We start from the raw sequence: 16079 nt of genomic DNA on the forward strand, positions 1-16079 counted from the left end.
ACAGGACAGACTAGTGTGGAAAGCTCTGTCAAAACAGTCTTCAAACTGAAGACCACAAGAACATTGTAACATCAACCGTCATACTTTCATTCCTCTGACCTTCAGTCTTTATTCTGTGTCTTAAGCTCCATGTTTATGTTTCCATTAACATGATAAACAGGGCTTGCCTTCTAGCACGAACACTTCAATGTTTGCTTTTATCCTAATATGCTTCATGATAAAGTTTGGCATCACAATTATTTTCTCTGAAAACATAATGGTAAATAAAATCTGTGAATTTGGATTTTCTGACACAAAGTTATCACTACTCACATTGCCTTTGTGTTAACTCAGCAGAGATTAAATTTTGTGTTTTGTGCGACTGTCTATTAATCTTTCTGGTAATATATTATTGCAATTTTTGGATTTTTCGAGGATCTTTGGGCACCACATTGCTCAGTGTAATTTCTTAGTTGCCTTTTTTTGTGAAGCTGTACCAGTATTAACCTGTGTTTTCCTTGTATTCATTCACAGTTCAGTTCACTTACTGCCCTTGGAGAAGACAATTTCCAGGCTACTACTGCACTTTGTGTCACTACTTTGCATGTCTGAGTCGTTAAACACAAACTTTTTTCTAGCTACACAGCACACCCTATTAAACATAAGTTTATGATGTTTACACTCACAATACTATTTACTCTGTAATGTAAGCAATTTATAATAATAACAGTTATTATTAGTCATTATTAATTATTATTTATTGGTCTAGTAACCACATGTGAAAATTACAAAAGATCTTAGCATACTGTCCCTTAAAAGCTATTCAAGGGTACTTACCTAGTTCTTCCTCTGGCAGTCGAACAAACTTCTTTCCTTCTAAGACAAAAGCCTCCATTGCGTCCAAATCTTCATTCCACTCTTCCATAAGTTGTTGAGCCTCAGCAAGCGACATTGGTGGTTGTCGAGGTGTAAAGAGAGCAGCCAAATCGGCCTGTTGCATAAATACCTATTATTACTCCACATGGTAAATGCAATATTTTTTTCAGAAAATTGGGAATGCAATGTACTTATACACAAATGACCTTCATAAAAATAAGGTATTTTGTTAACAAAAGGGCCACCCACCAGACATTCATTAACTATGAGGGTGAATCAAATATAAAGCAGAATTTTTCATTTACATGCCATTACATTAATGGAGTGTGTCATGGTCTCTGTTCATTTTTGTTATCGTTTCCAGTGATTGCCTTCCACAGCAAGAACATTGTCATACTGTTTCTTTAGTGAGGATCGCAATGTCAGACCAGGATGTACCATCATCTGATGCCCAACGCATTGTGATCAAGTTTTTTACAAGACATAATTTTGACAATACTTGTGGCACAGTTCAGTGACAACACCACAAGAAATATTCAAGAGTACACAGGGCACAAACAGTTATTATGTGGATGTGAAAACGTTGAGAATGCACCTCACCAACATCAGCTGAGGACCAGCATGGCTGAATGAGGTTCTTGCGATAGTCTTTTTTATTTTAAAAGAGTTCTTCCCATCAATTTTCTCCATGAACATCACACTGTGAATGCTGCATACTATTGCCAATTTTCGTTTTCAGGGAGGGTGGGGGAGGAGGGAAGGGGGGGGAGGGGAGGGAGAGGGAGAGAGAGAGAGGAGGAGGAGGATATTAGTGTTTAACGTCCCGTCGACAACGAGGTCATTAGAGACGGAGCGCAAGCTCTGGTGAGGGAAGGATGGGGAAGGAAATAGGCCGTGCCCTTTCAAAGGAACCATCCCGGCATTTGCCTGAAGCGATTTAGGGAAATCACGGAAAACCTAAATCAGGATGGCCGGAGACGGGATTGAACCGTCGTCCTCCCGAATGCGAGTCCAGTGTGCTAACCACTGCGCCACCTCGCTCGGTGTGAGAGAGAGAGAGAGAGAGAGAGAGAGAGAGAGAGAGAGAGAGACCAATGGCACAGTAGAAATATTAATGCACAACTGGCTGCTGTCATAGGCACATTCACTTTACGAAAATGGGATCAAGAAACTGTTGATCTGAGACCATATAGCAAAATAAGTTCGTGTGTGTGAATTTTTCTGAAGCTAAATAAATGTATAAAAGTAATTCCAGTTTACATTTGATTCAATCTCGCATACAATGAGATATATGAATGGCAGAACAGCATCAACTAAGAGCTAATTGTCCACAGAGCTTCATACTGTGGCTATCAGAAATGAAGCAAAGAAAATTCTTCAATCTATTGGCAAAAACTTTAGAAGAAACTGTGGTTACGTACTGGGCATAGTGTGGGAACAGTTACTGTAATGGAGAAGGAGTTTGACCACAATACTGCCAGGATCCACATCACCACTGTACCTGTTCGATCACTCCAATGGTGGGAATGGAACTGTCTTTCCACCACTAGTGTCCATATACTTCTAATTTTAAAAAGCCAACCTCCACAATATTCCAGAAGCTCTCCTTGATCTATTTACACTCCTGGAAATGGAAAAAAGAACACATTGACACCGGTGTGTCAGACCCACCATACTTGCGCAGGACACTGCGAGAGGGCTGTACAAGCAATGATCACACGCACGGCACAGCGGACACACCAGAAACCGCGGTGTTGGCCGTCGAATGGCGCTAGCTGCGCAGCATTTGTGCACCGCCGCCGTCAGTGTCAGCCAGTTTGCCGTGGCATACTGAGCTCCATCGCAGTCTTTAACACTGGTAGCATGCCGCGACAGCGTGGACGTGAACCGTATGTGCAGTTGACGGACTTTGAGTGAGGGCGTATAGTGGGCATGTGGGAGGCCGGGTGGACGTACCGCCGAATTGCTCAACACGTGGGGCGTGAGGTCTCCACAGTACATCGATGTTGTCGCCAGTGGTCGGCGGAAGGTGCACATGCCCGTCAAACTGGGACCGGACCGCAGCGACGCACGGATGCACGCCAAGACCGTAGGATCCTACGCAGTGCCGTAGGGGACCGCACCGCCACTTCCCAGCAAATTAGGGACACTGTTGCTCCTGGGGTATCGGCGAGGACCATTCGCAACCGTCTCCGTGAAGCTGGGTTACGTTCCCGCACACCGTTAGGCCGTCTTCCGCTCACGCCCCAACATCGTGCAGCCCGCCTCCAGTGGTGTCGCGACAGGCGTGAATGGAGGGACGAATGGAGACGTGTCGTCTTCAGCGATGAGAGTCGCTTCTGCCTTGGTGCCAATGATGGTCGTATGCGTGTTTGGCGCCGTGCAGGTGAGCGCCACAATCAGGACTGCATACGACCGAGGCACACAGGGCCAACACCCGGCATCATGGTGTGGGGAGCGATCTCCTACACTGGCCGTACACCACTGGTGATCGTCGAGGGGACACTGAATAGTGCACGGTACATCCAAACCGTCATCGAACCCATCGTTCTACCATTCCTAGACCGACAAGGGAACTTGCTGTTCCAACAGGACAATGCACGTCCGCATGTATCCCGTGCCACCCAACGTGCTCTAGAAGGTGTAAGTCAACTACCCTGGCCAGCAAGATCTCCGGATCTGTCCCCCATTGAGCATGTTTGGGACTGGATGAAGCGTCGTCTCACGCGGTCTGCACGTCCAGCACGAACGCTGGTCCAACTGAGGCGCCAGGTGGAAATGGCATGGCAAGCCGTTCCACAGGACTACATCCAGCATCTCTACGATCGTCTCCATGGGAGAATAGCAGCCTGCATTGCTGCGAAAGGTGGATATACACTGTACTAGTGCCGACATTGTGCATGCTCTGTTGCCTGTGTCTATGTGCCTGTGGTTCTGTCAGTGTGATCATGTGGTGTATCTGACCCCAGGAATGTGTGAATAAAGTTTCCCCTTCCTGGGACAATGAATTGACGGTGTTCTTATTTCAATTTCCAGGAGTGTATATACACACAACGTTCACTCATCTTGGCACATAGTCATCTGCCTATGATGGTGGTGGCAGTTAAAGACACTGAAAGTTTGGGTTCCAGCACTGTATGTATATGGTTTAGCAATGACAAAATTATTCCAACAGAAACTCGTCATAAAAAATTATGACATAAAATATTTTACTGAGAAACCATTTTCTCCCAATTTTTGTATGGCTCTCACACATTTGATATGGATAACAAAGCAGTTTCCTAAATTAACTGCTGATTTTACGTTATGCTTGGATAACTGTGTTCATAATTTAAAACGTCAAAAGGGTAGCTTCTAGCTATGTGTCTAGGGCTTTGACATCATGTTTAGTCAGTGGTGAGAAGAATGTTTACCTGTCTCCACTAAATCATTTGAAACAGAAACTTCAAACATCGACTTTCTTTTTTGCAATGAAACGTTTAGTACATACTGTTAAATAGGGACACTTTCCTGATGTTCTGTAAAATCTTATTTATTTGATCATGAACTGCTTTTGGCTTCTTAGTCCATCTTCAGGTGACAACTTAATGCCATTACCATAGCTAAAACTATTTGCAACTTACACAATAATAACATGAATACAGTTTATTGTTTATGATATAACACTTCTATGTGATTCAAATGTGGTTTTTATATGTTCGCTAAAAGCTGAAGTTGGATTGTCAATAAAGAGGTTAACTTTACCACTTTAATCACTTCTGCTTACTAAAACTAACGTTTTTGAATTGTTTGCTTTTCGTAGTGATGGCACTGTTGGAAATGAGTTTCTTCTTAAACTTCCTCAATGTATAAAGTCAAACGAAGAACGTACTTCACAAGCAGCAGCACTTTTGAAATCATGGGCTAGTAAAGACTTTTTACAAACAATGTGAGCTCAAGGTTTACTTTATGTAGATCTGTCTGTGCAAAATGTAGCATATTTAATGACTCTATTTAGGGATTTGAGTACTAAAGTAGTAATTGTTACTTTTGTAACTTCATGATTTGATCAGCGAACTGTTGCATGTGCATGAGTGTTGCACCAGCTGTGTGAGAGTTGTGATTGTGTGAAAGTGTGTGTGTTTTCTTGTTCAGAAAAAAGATTTTGTGTGAAACCTTAATATATTAGCAGTCTTTTTCATTATGCGAGTATGCAACTTAATGTCTGCTCTATGTGGTGAGTAGCAATCTATCATTTCCATACTGTTGTTATTCCATCCAGCACTTTCCACTATTTGAAAACTTTATTTTCCAATTTTTATCAAACATAACAATTTCTGGGTTTGCAGGCCATTTTATCTGAGGTTGTGACACTTAATTATCACCCGATGATGGCATAAGAAGCTGAAAGCCAGTTTGTGATCAAAGAAATAATATCTTGGGGAACATCAGGAAAACATTTCCTATTTAATATTATTGTCATGTTCAGTTTATCTTATGTATCAGCCACTGTCTATCATGTTTCAAACTGAAACAAAATTTTACTGTTAAACGTGCGTAACTATAAGGAGGACTAGTAAAAAAATTGGTTTGCTTGATCTCAGATGTAATTTTGCTTCAAGTAACATTCATTTTATACATTTTGTTAAGAACCAGTCAGAAGTAATAATGTGTATCCTAAGATAAACATTACTATGGACTTTCCACACATCTCCATTGCAAGTTATAAGGAAGAAAGATTAAAATTTAATGTCCCACAGACAAAAAGGCAATTGGTGATGGAGTAGGTGCCGGGATAGGGGAAGAAAGTTGTCTGTGCCTTTTTTTTTACCTTGAGAAATTTAGGGAAATCATGGAAAACTTAAATCTGGATGACTGGACGGGGATTTGCAATCATGAGTTGAAAGTTGGAGGCAGCTAATGGAAGGATAGTATTAGGCTGTCAATGATCAACTGTTTATCAGATAACAATTTTAGCCAGAAAATAGACATTATTCACATTGCATGGTATGCCCCTCTTCCATATTTTTCTTTTCTGAAAAATGTTGGTAGGTGCCGCCAAAACTAACTTATGTCGTCGAATATATGTTCCGCTACACAGGCATGCTTTGCAAGCACAAAGATAAATACTGGCGCCCAAACCTCTGCATCAGTAAATAAATAAAAAAAAGGTGGAATACGAGCATTTTTTTCCTCCGCCCCGAGTTTCGACCACTGCATTTCCATACATTATCCATCGAAGTAAATACAAATTCCTTGTTGTTCAACTTCGAATGTAGCAGCATTTCAATGTACTTCGTAAATCCGACTGGCAAGACTGTTTGGGATGTTTGTCAATATGGCCAACCCTACGTTCTGAATTTTTTCCTACCTGTGAGAAGAGATGGTTGCTATTAGGAACTTTTATGAATTGTGAATCACATGCAGTATTCTCTTCACTATAAGAATAATATGAATATAAACATTTTGCCATGTATTCTTTCGTGTTTGCTGCTATCTCGTATAAATTCTGCCTGCCTAATAAACTACGAAACTAGAGTGAGACAACAGCAAATGCGGAAGAATATACATATCATGTCATGTTTAATATAATGGAAGGAAACATTCCACGTGGGAAAAATTATATATAAAAACAAAGATGAGGTGACTTACCGAACAAAAGCGCTGGCAGGTCGATAGACACACAAACAAACACAAACATACACACAAAATTCAAGCTTTCGCAACAAACTGTTGCCTCATCAGGAAAGAGGGAAGGAGAGGGGAAGACGAAAGGAAGTGGGTTTTAAAGGAGAGGGTAAGGAGTCATTCCAATCCTGGGAGCGGAAAGACTTACCTTAGGGGGAAAAAAGGACAGGTATACACTCGCACACACGCACATATCCATCCACACATACAGACACAAGCAGACATATTTAAAGACTATCAATATAATGGAAGGAAACATTCCACGTGGGAAAAATTATATATAAAAACAAAGATGAGGTGGCTTACCGAACAAAAGCGCTGGCAGGTCGATAGACACACAAACAAACACAAACATACACACAAAATTCAAGCTTTCGCAACAAACTGTTGCCTCATCAGGAAAGAGGGAAGGAGAGGGGAAGACGAAAGGAAGTGGGTTTTAAAGGAGAGGGTAAGGAGTCATTCCAATCCCGGGAGCGGAAATACTTACCTTAGGGGGAAAAAAGGACAGGTATACACTCGCACACACGCACATATCCATCCACACATACAGACACAAGCAGACATATTTAAAAAATTCCTTAAGGAAATGGGACTGGCAGCCTCGGAAGCCCCACATGTACACAGTACAGAGGGTTCCAGTTCTCCAGCAGGTGTCATAGGCTTTCTCCAAATCAAAAAACACGGCCACAGTCTGATATTTCCACAGAAAACTGTTCACGACTCGGGTTGACAAAGTGATTAAATGGTCAATTGCAGCACGGCACTCTCGAAATCCACTTTGCGCAGTGGTTAGCAGATTGCAAGACTCGAGCCACCGTACCAGCTGGCCGTGAATTGTATGTTCCATCCCCTTGCAAACACAGCTGGTGAAAAAAATAGGGCAGTAGCTAGAGGGAAGGTGTTTGTCCTCACCAGGCTTATGCATGGGTCTGACAGTGCTTTCACACCAAGGTCTGGGATATGTGCCATCTGCCCAAATGCGATTGTACGTACGAAAGAGAAAGTGTGTGCCCAGAAGAGAAAGGTGCTGCAACATCTGAATGTGGACATCGTCCAGTCTCGGGGTGAAAGATCGGGATGTAGTGAGAACACGGTGCAGCTTCCTCATAGCAAAGGCGGCATTGTAGCAGTCACGATTCTCAGAAGACAAGGACATCGCCCGAGCCTCTGAGGGAAACAGGTTGAGCTCAAAATCGGCAAAAAATAGTGGCTCAAGGTGTTGGAGATAGCAATAGGTCAGGCTGGAAGCTGGGGAATGGACCTCGGTCCCAGAGAGTCAACAGTTATTGTCCCACATGACGGAAGAGGTAGTGAAACTGGTAAAAGAACTAGTGAATGATATCATGCTAGCTTTTTTGCTATCTCAAAGAATGCAACAACATTGAGCACACAACTGTTTATAATAAATGAAGTTTGCCATTTTAGGATGATGGTTAAAAACGCAGAAAGGACATATCTGCACGCAAATTGCACTGCGGCAGCTTAGTCCACTAGGGGACCAGGACAAGGCGTGGTAAGGGTGAAGTGTGAGGTATGGAATGTTCTGCAGCGGTAAGGATAACGTTCATGAAGTACTCTACCTGGTCATCACAACTGAGGAAATGTTGTTCATCAAAGGTCGCTAGGCAGGAGTCAAGTCTCCAGTCGGCCTTAGAAAGCCGGCAATTGGGTTTATACACAGGTGTAGTAGTAGTCAGCAAATGGATGGCACATGGGAAATGGTCACTAGAGTACGTGACAGAGACAATGGACCATTCGAGATGATGGGTGAGATTGGCAGTACAGAAAGAGAAGACCAAATGGGAATAGGTGTGTGTGTGTGTGGAGTCTGAAAAGAATGTGTGTGCTCCAGTTGACGTCAAGTTGACTGAGAAGGTCAGCGAAGAGGGAATCTCTTCGACAGGTTCTCAAAGAGCCCTAGAGGGGATGGTGGGCATAAAAGTTGCTTAGCAGCTAAAAAGGTGTGGGAACTAAGCAATAACCTGGAGTAAGTCAGCCCTGGTGACAGAAAATGACATAGGGATGAAGACGTTACAAAGAGAAAACGTGAAATGAGGAAGGAAAAAAGGCTATAAACATCATCCCGGATGAGCAGCATGACTCCCCCATGAGATGGAATATTGTCCTTGGCTGGGAGGCCAAAGCGGACCGCAAGGAAAAGTGAGGATGCAATTTTGTTTCTTGAAGACACAAAACGATTGGATGCTGCATTTCGAAGAGCAGCTGCAATTCTTCCTTGTTAGATCTAAAGCTGCAAACTTTCCACTGGAGAAGTGTCATAACGGGAAATGTGGAGGAGGGAACAAATGAAGGGTAATAACCTTGCCAGCTACCGAGTCTCAGCCTTCGAAGACTCACTGCTGCAGGGCGCAGAGGCTGGAGGGTCTCGTTCCATGAAATCTACAAAAGATCAGCATTCTTCCTGGGCTAGCGTGCAGATTCCACAGCAGGAAAACTGTTGGCAGTGTGCACCAGTGAAAAGGTGATTGGCCGAGTGACAGTTTTGAAGAGGATCTCCGAGTCAGGGAAGGAGAAGGCCCTTCGAATATGTTCGATTTCTTAGATCGTTTTTGATTGGCAGACGAAGACTCAGATGTTTGTTGGCTGCAAGGACATACAAAGGTCTTCACGGAAGTCTCCCTTTTGTTCTTTTCAACCTGCTTGTTGTGTAGCAGGCGATTTTGCCGACGGAGGCCAAGATTTTGTGGCTTGTTGAACAGCTGTAAGAGAAAGAGACAGGGATGCTACCATCATTCTGATCACTTTCACAACTGCAGTAATGAATTTAAGGTCACATCTCTGTGTGGCCACGTCCTCCACGGAGTGAGGCATAGCAAGAATGGTACTGTAAATGCCGGATGGTAAGATGCAGGGCTTTCAACTAGCCAACAACTTGCAAGCAACAGGACATTCACGGGATTACAATTGATACAGTGGGGAGGAGGAGGTGGGCAATCGCTCTCATGAGCATCTCCACCACAAGTACCAGATTCGGCCATATTTTTAGAGGATGCCTGCCTTAATCTTGGATGGAAGCACTACTCAATAAAATGTGAGACAGAGAGTGTGTGTAGGCACTAAGTGTGCATCCATATTTTCATTACCTGACGGACTGCAGTAACGCCATGATCAGAGAGATCAGTCCAGATTTCTCCCTCGCTAAGACTATCAAGCAACCGAGTGTCAATAACACCAAGAGAAGTATTCAGCGTACGATGGGCTTTGACACAGAGGGAATAGCTGTGGAGGAGTGAAGTTGTAAGCAGAGTTGTTGGGCTTGAAACTCACAATTGATCTCCAAAAGCAAAGTCCCGTTATGTAAGCAAGAACAGGATTTCACAGGGCCGGAAACTGCATCAGTACTTTTCTGAATAATAAATGGATTAACTGTAGCAAACGACTGACCTCCTACAGTATGTGATACCAGAAGGATGCGACATGCAGCTGGGACAGTCTTTTGAATCTTTAACTTCTTTCCATTTATGTTTAGTAGATGTAGACTTAGATGATGATTGCCTCATTGCAAAAAAATCTCCCTCGATTGTCAGCATCTACGATTGCACACTCCTTTCAACTGCGTGCCTCCCAGAGAGGGGTTCACCCACCTCGGGTGATTGCTCACACCTCAAGTCACATCTCCCAAACTCCTGACAGAGGGACTAATTGGTAATTGGAAAGGTAACAGATCAGGCAATCATCCCTCCCTGGGCCTGGCCTGTACCAGGGAATACACGTGAACCCTATCAGTCAACCCGGGGTTGAAAAGAATCTATTACCCAATCACCTGTTACGTGTCAAATGCACTGGCCGGATTTCAGGAGTGCACAGGAGGAGGAAGAAGAAACAGAGAGAAAACTAAAACACTACAGCAGAGGAAGGGGCTGAGATGGAGAACGAAGAAAGAAAGTAAAAATAGATGAGGAACAGCTCCACAGCCGGGCTATCGAAACTCTGGAATGCATTCCATAAACTATCAGGTCGTGTTCCCCAAGGGAGAGAAAAAAGAATAGGACGAGGATAGACATGCAGCACAGAAAGGGAAGAGGTGCTGCAAGGGCTGGGGGCCCATGGTAGCCAAGCATGAACTCACCGAACAATTGTGATCCCCCTGAGCAGTGTCATTTTTCTGTAACTATTCTACAGTACGGGGGCAAAGTAGAATATTACAAACTTCCTTCAGCTTAGACAAATGGAGCAAATCAGTTGGTTCTTTTCGCATTATATGTGGTCTATCATGTGCTTTAAGGGGTGGAAAAGCAATTTTGTTCATGGGCAGTTCTGGAAAAAACCCAAAAAACTACACATTCCTAGATGGATTTACACAGAAAATGGTTGAATTTTTTATGATATATTCCATTGGAAAAAACTCCTATCAGGGGACAAAAAAGGTAAATATGATCCTTTCTAAAAGACTCTGGAAAGTGGGGATATTGGATGCCTAACTCTACCCTCCTCACCACGTTTAAAAACTTTCTCAAAAATAATGGAATATGAACATACTCATGCTTTTTTATGCAGAGAGAGAATGAGACATTGGCAGTGGGACTGAGATGGAAAAGTAATAAATACTAGAAAATAGTACACAATGGTCATAGCATAGAAAGAGTGAAGGAGACAATGGCAATGGGACAGAAAGAGAGGGGCACAGTAGCAGCAAAATTAGGTTGACAGTGACAGAACAGTACTAGGAAAAGAGTGAAGGGAATAGTGCCAGTCATAGAGGGATAAAGAAAAGGAGGAAGTGGAAGTGGGTGAAAGCCAACAACAAAGAGAGAGTCAGTGACAATGAGGACGTATGAGCGACAATGAGAAGGGACAGCAGCAGTGGAAAGGAATGAATGAATCAGTGGTAATAGAGTGCAAGAGGGAGACAGTGACAACATGAGGAGACAGCTGTAGTAGGACAGAATGAAAGAGACTGGGCTGTGAGCCAGGAGACAGTGACAAAGAGGAACGAAGAGATATTGACAATTGGGCTGAATGAGTGACTGAGAATGGGCAAGGGGGAATGGATGAGTATGAACAACTTACAGCGAAGGGCTAACAGATGTGAGCAAGTTACAATCACGGAAGCTTCTGGGAGTGAGACGCGAATTGTATGTAAAAAGAGAATGTGATATGCTTTTGCATTCCAAAATTTTTGGGAAAATTTTTAAAGCTACTGATGAAGATAGAACGAGGCAGCTGGTACCCCACTTTTCAGTCAGAGTCTTTTAAAACAAGCGCGTATTAGCCTTTTCCGCTAGTACATATACACAACATTAAAACGTAGACAAGAAGTATATCTACATACAAATTACAAAACTTGCTACATCAAATGTTAAAAACGATATTTTAAGAGAAATATTCAAAATGTAGGATGACAGTCAGCAATGGGTGGTGATGACAATTATGTAATGTTGTAGGCCCAATGACATAATTATGTTCTATAAATGTTATCATGAAGTTAAATGTATGTATATATGTGGTGGCATAATGAACGTAGTTCTGTAGTCCATGATATAGAGTGGAACGCCTAGTAAAATTTTAGCTATGCTGTCAGGTCCCTACACCTCTGAAATCATGGAATGTAATTAGTTCCCAATCTAAGCATCATTTCATAAATTGTCACATAACAATATACCATATACTATTTCATAACATTGCCCTGTAAATCAAAAGTAATGTTCCCCCTCCCAATATAGTTCATAGTTTTTACTGCCAGAAATGCTATGTCTGTGAAGGTTTTACTGTGGTTTGTATATTATCTGGAAGCAACACAACCACAGCTCTTATTAACTGTTGCAAACTTTACTTCGGTGCGGACTAATTCTGAAGTTTTGGCCCAACCAACACTTCATTCTTTAACACTTCTGCAAGCCACACTACTGACTGCACAGTTATTAGGCAGGCTGTGTGAGAAGCATGAACTGTTCCAAATTTTAATGACTCCCAATTCAGAATTATGGAGACCAGAGATCAAGAAAGTTTACTGTGGAATGTTGGTCAACACTACATGAAAGCCAACACCTTGCCAGCATCATCATAATCTAAATATAAATGTTACTTTATTTACACCTCCACTGTGTGGTGGTACATTTTGCTATTCAAGATAACTACATGTCCCACTTCCTTTCTACTCTGCAGATGAAAGACGGTTGTGTAGGAACTGATGTGTCGACAGAAGTGCCGACACAGTGTTATTTTGAGGGGGCCGATAGGCACGCTATCTAACGCAGACGGGCGTGAATTCTGGAACAGGATAACTATTGAATGGTAGTAAGAAAAGTACGTAGCTGCTTTATACTTAACTTTAATGACTCCTTGTGATACATCTCTCTTGACTATACAAATGCGACTCGTAAGATACATGCACTGTTACAATTGGCGCCTTGCTAGGTCGTAGCCATGGACTTAGCAGAAGGCTATTCTAACTGACTCTCGGCAAATGAGAGGAAGGCTTCGTCCGTATTGTCGCTAGCAATGTCGTCCGTACAACTGGGGCGAGTGCTCTATCGTATCTCGAGACCTGCCTTGTGGTGGCGCTAGGTCTGCGATCACACAGTGGCGACACGCGGGTCCGACATGTACTAATTGGACCGCGGCCGATTTAAGCTACCACCTAGCAAGTGTGGTGTCTGGCGGTGACACCACAGGAACCTTAATTTATAGTAGCAGTGAAAGAGGAAAGACCACATACTGTGCGTGCTTTTTTTTTTTATTTATATGCAGATGCGAAATGCAAATGTCAGCACCATGCAGCCCCAATGCACGATGGAGGGTGAGTGTTTTCCTGGTGGGAAGAAGCCATTTACATTTTTATGTCAGAAATTGGTAGTGCCATGGATGCTAAAGAAGAGGTTGGGACGACTGTGGCTGCTGTGCTGGAGGAGGAAGGCGGGGGGGAGGGGGGGGGGGGGGCGGGCAGGATTGTGTGGATTTACTTAATGAATTACATACTAACTACTTACATAATCCCTCCATGAACCACGGACCTTGGCATTTGTGGAGAGGCTTGCGTGCCTGAACGATACAGATAGCTGTACCGTAGGTGCAACCACAACGGAGGGGTATCTATTGAGAGGCCAAGCAAACGTTTGGTTCCTGAAGAGGGGCAGTAGCCTTTTCAGTAGTTGCAGGGGCAACATCCTGGATGATTGACTGATCTGGCCTTGTAACACTAACCAAAATAGCCTTGCTGTTCTGGTACTGTGAATGGCTGAAAGAAAGGGGAAACTACAGACGTAATTTTTCCCAAGGGCATGCAGCTTTACTGTATGATTAAATGATGATGGCGTCCTTTTGGGTAAAATATTCCGGAGGTAAAATAGTCCCCCATTCAGATCTCCGGGTGGGGACTACTCAGGAGGACGTTGTTATCAGGAGAAAGAAAACTGGCGTTCTACAGATCGGAGTGTGGAATGTCAGATCCCTTAATCGGACAGGTAGGTTAGAAAATTTAAAAAGGGAAATGGATAGGTTATAGTTAGATATAGTGGGAATTAGCGAAGTTCGGTGGCAGGAGGAACAAGACCTTTGGTCAGGTGAATACAGGGTTATAAATACAAAATCAAATTGGGGTAATGCAGGAGTAGGTTTAATAATGAATAAAAAAAAAATTGGAGTACGGGTAAGCTACTACAAACAGCATAGTGAACACATTATTGTGGCAAAGATAGATACGAAGCCCACGCCTACTACAGTAGTACAAGTTTATATGCCAACGAGCTCTGCAGATGATGAAGAAATTGATGAAATGTATGAGGAGGTATAAGATATTATTCAAATAGTGAAGGGAGACGAAAATTTAATAGTCATGGGTGACTGGAATTCAAGCGTAGGAAAAGGGAGAGAAGGAAACATAGTAGGTGAATATGGATTGGGGCTAAGAAATGAAAGAGGAAGCCGTCTGGTAGAATTTTGGGCAGAGCATAACTTAACCATAGCTAACACTTGGTTTAAGAATCATGAAAGAAGGCTGTATACATGGAAGAACCCTGGAGATACTAAAAGGTATCAGATAGATTATATAATGGTAAGACACAGATTTAGGAACCAGGTTTTAAATTGTAAGACGTTTCCAGGGGCAGATGTGGACTCTGACCACAATCTATTGGTTATGAACTGTAGATTAAAACTGAAGAAACTGCAAAAAGATGGGAATTTAAGGAGATGGGACCTGGATAAACTGAAAGAACCAGAGGTTGTACAGAGTTTCAGGGAGAGCATAAGGGAACAACTGACAGGAATGGGGGAAAGAAATACAATAGAAGAAGAATGGGTAACTTTGAGGGATGAAATAGTGAAGGCAGCAGAGGATCAAATAGGTAAAAAGACGAGGGCTAGTAGAAACCCTTGGGTAACAGAAGAGATGTTGAATTTAATTGATGAAAGGAGAAAATATAAAAATGCAGTAAATAAAGCGGGCAAAAAGGAATACAAATGTCTCAAAAATGAGATTGACAGGAAGTGTAAAATGGCTAAGCAGTGACGGCTAGAGGACAAATGTAAGGATGTAGAGGCTTATCTCACTAGGGGTAAGATAGATACTGCATATAGGAAAATTAAAGAGACCTTTGGAGAAAGGAGAACCACTTGCATGAATATCAAGAGCTTTGATGGAAACCAAGTTCTAAGCAAAGAAGGGAAAGCAGAAAGGTGGAAGGAGTATATAGAGGGTCTATACAAGGGCGATGTACTTGACGACAATATTATGGAAATGGAAGAGGATGTAGATGAAGATGAAATGGGAGATATGATACTGCATGAAGAGTTTGACAGAGCACTGAAAGACCTGAGTCGAAACAAGGCCCCCGGAGTAGACAACATTCCATTAGAACTACTGACAGCCTTGGGAGAGCCAGTCCTGACAAAACTCTAACATCTGGTGAGCAAGATGTATTAGACAGGCGAAATACCCTCAGACTTCAAGAAGAATATAATAATTCCAATCCCAAAGAAAGCAGGTGTTGACAGATGTGAAAATTACCGAACTATCAGTTTAATAAGTCATAGCTGCAAAATACTAACGCGAATTCTTTACAGACGACTGGAAAAACTGATAGACGCCGACCTCAGGGAAGATCAGTTTGGATTCCGTAGAAATGTTGGAACACGTTAGGCAATACTGACCCTACGACTTATCTTAGAAGAAAGATTAAGGAAAGGCAAACCTACATTTCTAGCATTTGTAGACTTAGAGAAAGCTTTTGACAATGCTGACTGGAATACTCTCTTTCAAATTCTGAAGGTGGCAAGGGTAAAATACAGGGAGCGAAAGGCTATTCACAATTTGTACAGAAACCAGATGGCAGTTATAAGAGTCGAGGGGTATGAAAGGGAAGCAGTGGTTGGGAAGGGAGTAAAGTAGTAAAGGAGTTTTGCTATTTGGGGAGCAAAATAACTGACGATGGTCAAAGTAGAGAGGATATAAAATGTAGACCAGCAATGGCAAGGAAAGCGTTTCTGAAGAAGAAAAATTTGTTAACATCGAGTATAGATTTAAGTGTCAGGAAGTCGTTTCTGAAAGTATTTGAATGGAGTGTAGCCATGTATGGAAGTGAAACGTGGACGAT

General features: G+C 42.6%; 1 protein-coding gene across 1 annotated transcript in view; it reads right to left on the reverse strand.

Annotated features, from left to right (window-relative positions):
- LOC126461247 (protein flightless-1) overlaps nt 1–16079 on the reverse strand; it is a 205424-nt gene that overhangs the window by 19650 nt on the left and 169695 nt on the right. The window contains exon 17 of the mRNA XM_050095980.1: nt 817–970. Within this exon, the coding sequence (XP_049951937.1) occupies nt 817–970 (154 nt within the window). The remainder of the gene's footprint in view (nt 1–816; nt 971–16079) is intronic.

Source organism: Schistocerca serialis, chromosome 1 (genome assembly GCF_023864345.2).
Source record: "Schistocerca serialis cubense isolate TAMUIC-IGC-003099 chromosome 1, iqSchSeri2.2, whole genome shotgun sequence".
Taxonomy (NCBI): domain Eukaryota; kingdom Metazoa; phylum Arthropoda; class Insecta; order Orthoptera; family Acrididae; genus Schistocerca; species Schistocerca serialis.